The sequence below is a fragment of the Coregonus lavaretus genome, assembly GCF_964263955.1.
Source record: "Coregonus lavaretus genome assembly, chromosome: 1".
In the NCBI taxonomy this organism is placed as follows: domain Eukaryota; kingdom Metazoa; phylum Chordata; class Actinopteri; order Salmoniformes; family Salmonidae; genus Coregonus; species Coregonus lavaretus.
Genome location: NC_139988.1, coordinates 57186496 through 57197908, shown reverse-complemented (window position 1 = coordinate 57197908; position 11413 = coordinate 57186496). Strand labels below are relative to the sequence as shown.

The 11413-nt window shown below is 41.2% G+C and overlaps 1 protein-coding gene across 1 annotated transcript in view; it reads left to right on the top strand.

Moving 5' to 3' along the window:
• The window catches only part of LOC311150560 (rab11 family-interacting protein 2-like), a 28884-nt gene extending 19766 nt beyond the window's left edge, over nt 1–9118 (top strand). Inside the window, exons 5-6 of the mRNA XM_084188038.1 lie at nt 5580–5643; nt 8145–9118. Coding sequence (XP_084044164.1) covers nt 5580–5643; nt 8145–8372 — 292 coding nt within the window. The 3' untranslated portion in view covers nt 8373–9118. The remainder of the gene's footprint in view (nt 1–5579; nt 5644–8144) is intronic.
• The last annotated feature ends 2295 nt before the right edge of the window (nt 9119–11413 follow it).

Genomic DNA, 11413 nt, shown 5'->3' with positions numbered 1-11413 from the left:
ATTTGTTGAGGTAATCTCAAGAGATTTCACCCCATGCTTCCTGAAGCACCACCCACTTGTTGGATTGGCTTGATGGGCACTTCTTACGTACCATACGGTCAAGCTGCTCCCACAACAGCTCAATAGGGTTGAGATCCGCTGACTGTGCTGTCCACTCCATTATAGACAGAATACCAGCTGACTGCTTCTTCCCTAAATAGTGATTGCATAGTTTGGAGCTGTGCTTTGGGTCATTGTCCTGTTGTAGGAGGAAATTGCCTCCAATCAAGCGTCATCCACTGGGTATGGCATGGCGTTGCAAAATGGAGTGATAGCCTTCCTTCTTCAAGATTCCTTTTACCCTGTACAAATCTCCCACTTTACCACCACCAAAGCACCCCCAGACCATCACATTGCCTCCACCATGCTTGACAGATGGCATTTTTACATTTTTAGTCATTTAGCAGACGCTCTTATCCAGAGCGACTTACAGTTAGTGAGTGCATACATTTTCATACTGGCCCCCTGTGGGAATCGAACCCACAACCCTGGCGTTGCAAGCGTCATGCTCTACCAACTGAGATACACGGGGGGCTCCTCCAGCATCTTTTCATTTGGTCTGCGTCTCACAAATGTTATTCTTTGTGATCCGAACACTTCAAACTTCGATTCGTCTGTCCATATCACTTTTTTCCAATCTTCATCTCTCCAGTGTCTGTGTTCTTTTGCCCAATCTAAATATTTTATTTTTATTGGCCAGTCTGAGATATGGCTTTTTCTTTGCAACTCTGCCTAGAAGGTCAGCATCCCGGAGTCGCCTCTACACTGTTGACGTTGAGACTGGTGTTTTGCGGGTACTATTTAATGAAGCTGCCAGTTGAGGACCTGTGAGGCGTCTCTTTCTCAAACTAGACACTAATATATTTGTCCTCTTGCTCAGTTGTGCACCAGGGCCTCCCACTCCTCTTTCTATTCTGGTTAGAGACAGTTTGCGCTGTTCTATGAAGGGAGTAGTACACAGCGTTGTACGAGATCTTCAGTTTCTTGGCAATTTCTCACATGGAATAGCCTACATTTCTCGGAACAAGAATAGATTGACGAGTTTCAGAAGAAAGTTATTTGTTTCTGGCCATTTTGAGCCTGTAATCGAACCCACAATTGCTGATGCTCCAGATACTCAACTAGTCTCAAGAAAGCCAGTTTTATTGCTTCTTTAATCAGCACAATAGTTTGCAAAAGGGTTTTCTAATGATCAATTAGCCATTTGAAATGATAAACTTGGATTAACAAACACAACGTGCCATTGGAACACAGGACTGATGGTTGCTGATAATGGGCCTCTGTTCGCCTATGTAGATATTCCATAAAAAAAATCAGCCGTTTACAGCTACAATAGACATTTACAACATTAACAATGTCTACACTGTATTTCGGATCAATTTGATGTTATTTTAATGTACAAAAAAATTGCTTTTCTTTCAAAAACAAGTTAATTTCTAAGTAACCCCAAACTTTTGAACGGTAGTGTGTGTATGTATGTACACACACACACACACACACACACACACACACACACACAGTGGGGGAAAAAAAGTATTTAGTCAGCCACCAATTGTGCAAGTTCTCCCACTTAAAAAGATGAGGCCTGTAATTTTCATCATAGGTACACGTCAACTATGACAGACAAAATGAGAAGAAATAAATCCAGAAAATCACATTGTAGGATTTTTAATGAATTTATTTGCAAATTATGGTGGAAAATAAGTATTTGGTCAATAACAAAAGTTTCTCAATACTTTGTTATATACCCTTTGTTGGCAATGACACAGGTCAAACGTTTTCTGTAAGTCTTCATAAGGTTTTCACACACTGTTGCTGGTATTTTGGCCCATTCCTCCATGCAGATCTCCTCTAGAGCAGTGATGTTTTGGGGCTGTCGCTGGGCAACACGGACTTTCAACTCCCTCCAAAGATTTTCTATGGGGTTGAGATCTGGAGACTGGCTAGGCCACTCCAGGACCTTGAAATGCTTCTTACGAAGCCACTCCTTCGTTGCCCGGGCGGTGTGTTTGGGATCATTGTCATGCTGAAAGACCCAGCCACGTTTCATCTTCAATGCCCTTGCTGATGGAAGGAGGTTTTCACTCAAAATCTCACGATACATGGCCCCATTAATTATTTCCTTTACACGGATCAGTCGTCCTGGTCCCTTTGCAGAAAAACAGCCCCAAAGCATGATGTTTCCACCCCCATGCTTCACAGTAGGTATGGTGTTCATTGGATGCAACTCAGCATTCTTTGTCCTCCAAACACGACGAGTTGAGTTTTTACCAAAAAGTTATATTTTGGTTTCATCTGACCATATGACATTCTCCCAATCCTCTTCTGGATCATCCAAATGCACTCTAGCAAACTTCAGACGGGCCTGGACATGTACTGGCTTAAGCAGGGGGACACGTCTGGCACTGCAGGATTTGAGTCCCTGGCGGCGTAGTGTGTTACTGATGGTAGGCTTTGTTACTTTGGTCCCAGCTCTCTGCAGGTCATTCACTAGGTCCCCCCGTGTGGTTCTGGGATTTTTGCTCACCGTTCTTGTGATCATTTTGACCCCACGGGGTGAGAACTTGCGTGAGCCCCAGATCGAGGGAGATTATCAGTGGTCTTGTATGTCTTGCATTTCCTAATAATTGCTCCCACAGTTGATTTCTTCAAACCAAGCTGCTTACCTATTGCAGATTCAGTCTTCTCAGCCTGGTGCAGGTCTACAATTTTGTTTCTGGTGTCCTTTGACAGCTCTTTGGTCTTGGCCATAGTGGAGTTTGGAGTGTGACTGTTTGAGGTTGTGGACAGGTGTCTTTTATACTGATAACAAGTTCAAACAGGTGCCATTAATAAAGGTAACGAGTGGAGGACAGAGGAGCCTCTTAAAGAAGAAGTTACAGGTCTGTGAGAGCCAGAAATCTTGCTTGTTTGTAGGTGACCAAATACTTCTTTTCCACCATAATTTGCAAATAAATTCATTAAAAATCCTACAATGTGATTTTCAGGATTTTTTTGTCTGTCATAGTTGACGTGTACCTATGATGAAAATTACAGGCCTCATCTTTTTAAATGAGAGAACTTGCACAATTGGTGGCTGACTAAATACTTGTTTTCCCCACTGAATATAATATATAGGTTTTCCTACTTACAAAGCATGCAAAAATCCAGAAAATCACATTGTATGATTTTTAAGTAATTCATTTGCATTTTATTGCATGACGTAAGTATTTGATACATCAGAAAAGCATAACTTAATATTTGGTACAGAAACCTTTGTTTGCAATTACAGAGATCATACGTTTCCTGTAGGTCTTGACCAGGTTTGCACACACTGCAGCAGGGATTTTGGCCCACTCCTCCATACAGACCTTCTCCAGATCCTTCAGGTTTCGGGGCTGTCGCTGGGCAATACGGACTTTCAGCTCCCTCCAAAGATTTTCTATTGGGTTCTGGTCTGGAGACTGGCTAGGCCACTCCAGGATCTTGAGATGCTTCTTACAGAGCCACTCCTTAGTTGCCCTGGCTGTGTGTTTCGGGTCGTTGTCATGCTGGAAGACCCAGCCACGACCCATCTTCAATGCTCTAAATGAGGGAAGGTGGTTGTTGGCCAAGATCTCGCGATACATGGCCCCATCCATCCTCCCCTCAATACGGTGCAGTCGTCCTGTCCCCTTTGCAGAAAAGCATCCCCAAAGAATGATGTTTCCACCTCCCATGCTTCACGGTTGGGATGGTGTTCTTGGGGTTGTACTCATCCTTCTTCTTCCTCCAAACACGGCGAGTGGAGTTTAGACCAAAAAGCTATATTTTTGTCTCATCAGACCACATGACCTTCTCCCATTCCTCCTCTGGATCATCCAGATGGTCCTTGGCAAACTTCAGACGGGCCTGGACATGCGCTGGCTTGAGCAGGGGGACCTTGCGTGCGCTGCAGGATTTTAATCCATGACGGCGTAGTGTGTTACTAATAGTTTTCTTTGAGACTGTGGTCCCAGCTCTCTTCAGGTCATTGACCAGGTCCTGCCGTGTAGTTCTGGGCTGATCCCTCACCTTCCTCATGATCATTGATGCCCCACGAGGTGAGATCTTGCATGGAGCCCCAGACCGAGGGTGATTGACCGTCATCTTGAACTTCTTCCATTTTCTAATAATTGCGCCAACAGTTGTTGCCTTCTCACCAAGCTGCTTGCCTATTGTCCTGTAGCCCATCCCAGCCTTGTGCAGGTCTACAATTTTATCCCTAATGTCCTTACACAGCTCTCTGGTCTTGGCCATTGTGGAGAGGTTGGAGTCTGTTTGATTGAGTGTGTGGACAGGTGTCTTTTATACAGGTAACGAGTTCAAACAGGTGCAATTAATACAGGTAATGAGTGGAGAACAGGAGGGTTTCTTAAAGAAAAACTAACAGGTCTGTGAGAGCTGGAATTCTTACTGGTTGGTAGGTGATCAAATACTTATGTCATGCAATAAAATGCAATTGAATTACTTAAAAATCATACAATGTGATTTTCTGGATTTTTGTTTTAGATTCCGTCTCTCACAGTTGAAGTGTACCTATGATAAAAATTACAGACCTCTACATGCTTTGTAAGTAGGAAAACCTGCAAAATCGGCAGTGTATCAAATACTTGTTCTCCCCACTGTGTGTGTGTGTGTGTATATGTATATATATATATATATATATATATATATATATATATATATATATATATATATATATATATATATATATATATATATATATATATATATATATATATATATATATATATATATATATATATATATATATATATATATGTATATATATATATATATATGTATATGTGTGTGTGTGTGTATTTATATATGTGTGTATATATATATATATATATATATTCAGAAAGTATTCAGACCCCTTGACTTTTTCCACATTTTGTTACGTTACAGCCTTACTCTAAAATTGATTAATTTGTTTTTTCCCCCTCATCAATCTACACACAATAACCCATAATGACAAAGCAAAAACAGTTTTTATAAAAACGGAAATATTACATTTACATAAGTATTCAGACCCTTTACTCAGTACTTTGTTGAAGCACCTTTGGCAGGGATTACTGCCTCGAGTCTTCTTGGGTATGACGCTACAAGATTGGCGCACCTGTATTTGGGGAGTTTCTCCCATTCTTCTCTGCAGATCCTCTCAGGCTCTGTCAGGTTGGATGGGGAGCGTCGCTGCACAGCTATTTTCAGGTCTCTCCAGAGATGTTCGATTGGGTTTAAGTCCAGGCTCTGGCTGGGCCACTCAAGGACATTCCGAGACTTGTCCTGAAGCCACTCCTGCGTTGTCTTGGCTGTGTGCTTAGGGTCGTTGTCCTGCTGGAAGGTGAACCTTCACCCCAGTCTGAGGTCCTGAGCGCTCTGGAGCAGGTTTTAATCAAGGATCTCTCTGTACTTTTCCTCCAGAGGTGACGCTTGGCGGTGGGAAAGTTATTAGTAATATAACCTTCAGGTAAACGTGATTTTAGTTTTTTTTTTTTAATGTTTTTTGTAATTCAGTATTCTTGGATGTTTTGCAGTGATAAAAAGCCCACCAGTAATGAAGACATCCGAAAGGCGAGAGAGAAACATGGCAAGAAAAATGTAAGAGCTCACACCTTACACACTTTTAATGATTTCATCTCAAATAAGTTTTACATTGATATGTATAACCCTTTCATAAAGAACATGGGAAAAAATAAATGGAGAGAGAACGTCAAAAAGCATAGGCCTAGTTTCAGAACACCACCAACTTTTAATTGAGTAGCTCTCCCTGATCTCATTTGACATTGTACTTGGTGATGATGATCTCTGAGCTGCTGTCTCTTCTGTCTTTGACACTTCACGATGAGTGTAATTTAACTAATTAACAGCTGAAAACAACAACCATCTCTGATCGGCTCATCAATTAAAACTGTGTGAAGTTTCGGTCTCTCTAAGGTCAGGTAAAGTACTATTATATCGTGCTGGTACCATAATTGGAGCACTATGTAAGGATAAATATGTATGAAATTGTCATTGGATTGATGAGGGAGGTCATTTGCCACCTTAGTTTTGTCACCCCCTCCCCCAAAAAATGTAAGGCACAAAATATGCTCTGCTGGTGCATCATTCTAGTAGTTGCTGGCAATTACACTGCTGAATTAGTTTACCATGGTAAGAGAGCCATGTCCAAAGTGATGTTGAAATGAGAAACAGGGATGCTGATAATGGCTTTCCTCACCTCTCGCTGTGGGTGTTGAGCAGTTGTCTTAGCCACATGTGCCCCTCCATACACTCTACTGCAGTCTAGCAGAAATTAGTTCCATTTCCTCTGCTTTCAGGCCCTAGCTAATAAACCAGTGAGGGAGGAGGGGAGGATAGTGAGAGTTCAAAGAACAGAGCTTTTACATTCTCAAAGCAGAGCTCATTAGAAGTAGTAATGAGACAACTGGAGAATGCCAAGTGTGTTCTCCTTATCTCCTTCTCACTACCGATCGCAGAAAAATGGTCATCACTTAGTTAGTTGATGGTCATTTATAGGCCTCTGTCACCAGCCACTACAGCTTCTGGCTGTGTAGCTTTATATTATGTCTGGCGCTCTTTGCTGTGTGAAATGGACACCATTGCTCATACAGTATAGTTAAACTGAGCTTGTAACTTGATTCATGTTAGGAAAATCTCTGCGAAATTGGTTGTCCTTATGACTGGAAGTGCAAAAGGCCTATTTCTTAGTATATTTTCCCTGGTTTGTTTCCAAAAGCATATTCAGTTCCCAAGTAAGCAGTCGCTAAACTCCTAAACACACCACCTTTTTTTCTCTGACTGAAAACAAGAGGCACATTGCTGAGCTACTTTCAACTTTGGCTGCCCAGAACACTATGACAAAACAACTTGAAGCTTACCAGCGATGGAGGAACGCAGAACTCCTAGCATGTCCACACCATTGAAAACTATGGAAATAAAGGTGCAGGCATGCTTAGTGTGATCCCCGCCTTAGTCTTGATTTGTTGGGAGCCTCACATTCTAGTTTATCTTTGTTTCTCAAACTAGGAAGAGATACAGTATACAGGTAAATATGGTCCGGCACTTGGTCTTCTTCACGTCGTAGACACCGCACAGCGATCTCAGCTTGATTTGGGAACAGGGAGGAGAGGAGACTGATAAGTGAAGTATTTTAAACAGGTTGATGGCTTTGCCGCTGTTTCTGCCTGGGGGAGGATGTCCATTGTTGAAGCGATAACGTGGTGCCTCATTTAAAAATGATTACAGCTCCTCTTGTCCCCCCGTAATGAGATCGGAACAGTCTACACAGACCATTTCTCCTCTAAAGAAAAAACTAAACAAATAGTTTGGTTGCATCTTTGTTTTTGTGTTCGTTAGTCTGATCTTTTGTTCCAGAAATATACATCCTGTCGTTTCCCCTGGGAAAAAAAACAACCAGTTTTAATCTTTATTACTGTTATCTAAGGAGTTTAATCTTAATGTGATGCTCTTTTCTACCAGCTGGTCAAGGTCTCAGTCGTTGCTGGTTTGGGAGGAGTATATGTGGTTTAAGATTTAAATAGGGAATGGGAGTTAACACTTTTATTTTCCAGAACTGATACTTAAAACATCAAATCAGATTCCCTCCCACAGGATTCCTGATTGATCGAGCATCTATAATTTTCTGATTAATACTATTGACTTGAACAGATCAAACACCTGAAATGAAATGCAATGGCATTGACAGTGCCAACAAACCTGTGGAGTGACATCTTATCACAGACGCTCAATTAGTCTTGATTGCCAGCAAGGGTATAAGAGATAAACACATGCAGTAATGACATAGTTTGTGACATTATTCAAACACCTTTAATTAGGCAATTAGTCTATCTGCCATAATATGTGGGATTCCCTGGCCTAGCCTACCTTCCATCGTGCTTTAGATAATCTTTAGCACTGATTTACCTTTTTCTTGATTTTTCTATTTATACCATATAGCTATAATACTCATTGAGAACAATTATCGTTAATTGTCTCGTATCTCAAGACAAAATTTGGAGTAATACGCTTTTACTGAGGTATTTGTAAATGGTGCTATCATTGTTGAAACTCAACGTTATGGCTGTGGTTTGCCCCCGCAGGAGACAAAGCAGCCGAGCGTGGCCTCCTATAGCAACTTGTCTTTTGATGAGGTGGTGCGCGAGCTCATCAAGCAGAAGGATGTGGTGAAAAAGAAGGACGCGCATATCCGTGAACTGGAAGACTACATTGATAACCTGCTGGTCCGTGTTATGGAGGATTCGCCGAGCATCCTACGGACACCCTACGAGCCCAACAGGAAAGCGGGGAAAATCTCCAAAAAGAAGTAGAGTCAAGGTAGACTAGGGTCCAAAAAATAGTGTCTTGTAACAGTAATATCCCATCCTAGCCATTTTTGTAATGTATTGTGGGTATGGAACATAAAATTAAGAGAAGGGGGATTGACCAATGCCAAATCGGTCGTTTTGATTTCTTTACTGAAACTGCATTGATGCAGTTTATACGTTTTTATAGGTTTTGTATGCTGTGATTTGAGTTTACACCGGTTTCCCCAGCAGAATAGTACATCCGACGACATAAATAAGAAATTTTACTTGCATTATAACTAACCCCATGGCTGTCCCATTGTGATAGGTAGGCTAATCTCTGAATCAGTTGCTCTATATTGATCCACTCATCCTTTTTAATTTGATACCTCCTGCTCTGTTGTTTGTATGGCATTCCTTCCTCAGGTGAATTGAAATAATGTGAAATTACATCATGTATCTCACAAATTCATGAGAACACCTTAGCAGAAACCAGTGGAATACAAATTAGCTAGCACTGTGATGACCTCATTTTCCGTTGATTATGAGATGATGAGGAACAAACTAGTGGGGTTATGCCATGCCTGACCGTTTCCCAAGGCCTTTAATAGTGTATGCCATGGACCTGTGCACTTTCACACACATAACGTAGGCGTAGCTCAGTTGGTAGAGCATGCAGCTTGCAACGCCAGGGTTGTGGGTTCGATTCCCACGGGGTGCCAGTATGAAAAAATGTATGCACTCTGGATAAGAGCGTCTGCTAAATGACTAAAATGTAAAATAACATATGAAAATCCCAGACAGCTTCTGGAGCGATTGTGTGCACATGGAACCACCATCAAGCTAGATTTGCGTTTTAACACTGATAAGGCCATCTAGATTTGATTAAATATTTAAAGGGTGTACCTCTTCACCGCTCACATCAGTTGTACTGAAAAATTGCACGATTAGATTTGAAAAAAGAATGTCCTCGAGCTTCCAGTAAAGAGAGAAACAACTTCCTCTCTGATTATGATTGAACTATGCCTCTTTTAGCCTCTCCAAGAGGCAAAAATCTCATGATTAGGTCATCTCATGATTAGGACACTGGCTATCCTAAGTTGAATGCACCAATTTGTAAGTCGCTCTGGATAAGAGCGTCTGCTAAATGACTTAAATGTAAAATGTAATTATTGGGCTACGGTTGCTATAGTATTTTAATAAGGGTCTACTTTTTTATTTTGTATTTGATTGCACGCCTCAATTATCCCCCCAAAATGTAATCCGTTAAACATTTAATAAAATGTATATGGCCTAAGTGTTAAAACGTATCCAAACAATTGTGTTAAAAAACAAAAAGGGCATGGTCTAGGGTTGTGCGCGTGAGTGCATGGGTGCTAAGGTGCGGAGAGTCAATGCAGGTGGTCAGTTCAAGTGTTCAGCATTCTTTTGGCTTCTATATAGAAATAGTCTCTGAGCCTGTTGGTATCAGACATCATGCTCCGATACCGTCTGCCCGACGGTAAGGGAGTGAACCGCTGGGGTGTGTGGGGTCCTTGATGATGCTGCAGGCCTTCCTCAGGCACCGTTTCCAGTATATGTCCTGGATGTGTGGGAGCACGGTCCCAGTGATGTACTAATAACCAGCTGAGCTAGCAGACAATGTAACAAAAGTAGTTTTTCAGATTCGAAAAGTACTCCAACAGGCTCTGCATTTCAGGAATCACAGAAGCAAGTGCTCCTGGTGCACTGTTCAATTATTTAGCCATTTAAACTCTGTTTTTGGATAAATTCAGTTTTTGCAATGCCCTCAATGGCTTCCATGCGTTTAAAACGTGAGCTTGTCCGAGGGGTCTGACTCGACAACACTTTCTAGCTGATTCAGAGGGGTTGGGTTAAATGTGGAAGACACATTTCAGTTGTACAACTGATTAGGTATCCTCCTTTCCATTGGAGTGCTGTGATTGGTTGCCCCAAATTCTGGGGCCGGGCTTAGTGAAGGGTCAATTGAATAGGGTTTGCAATATTAATAGGTCTGACATGGAAGTGTGAAGCAACATATAGCCATAACAAATATGGCCACTTGATGCGGTATTCAACCCAGATGCTCTTATATTGTGAATGTAGGCAAGTATATGTTTACCAGAGGCAGTCGTGTGCTGTTGGCAGTGGTCAAGTGGTTGAGGACTGCAGAGCATTAATGACTGTGTTTACACTTCAGACCAAGATGCAGGATTATGACACAAACTCCACACTCTGCCAATCAGCCTTCCACTGCTCATACTGTATGCAATACAGGATTGTGTTGATATACTGATATGCAGGTATGAACACACTGTTATTGCCTGTCTGACTGATGTGAGCTTTTTGGCATTAGGATGGTTTGGACCTACAGTATCTGTTGACAAAAATATATTATTTAAAGGTACTCTTATGAGGGTAGGTACTACTGAATTTTTACTCAAGGCATGCATTTCCAAACACACATCCAAAAACAATGTGACACGAAATTCCAATTTTGTGACCTTCAGTGAAAACAAAAAAATATATGAACACTGTATTCTCTGGTCAATTTTGATGAAATTGAATGTCTGGGCATCGTGCAGGCGCAGAATGTAATTGAGTGGAGGCAAACTAAAACACTGCTATTGAAGCCTCCCCAATATTTACACCAAAGTGAATTCATTCAAAGAGCTACCATTGTCCAGCATATCAACTCTGAAGTCATTGCTTTTGGGTTTGTTATTTTAGATTTTTCAATGACTCGTGATGACTATCGTTTTGTTTTTAGGATCAAGTGCATTGTATGACCTTAATTTGCATTAAATGTAGGCCCATACATTGTCATACGCAAATGTGTATAAACCATTGGTCAAGTTATTCTCGCTTTACTTGTATGGCTTTACACAGACAGAAAGATGAAGTGCAATCATAATTTAGCAACATGTTTAATATTCTATTGGTGTCCACAAAATGTTTACACTTTTAATCATTGTATTGTGTACTCAAGTCGAACACGTCTGAATGACATCCGTTCTACACTTGTGATCTGTCATTGTTTGTCAACAGAAAGAAAATATGATTCC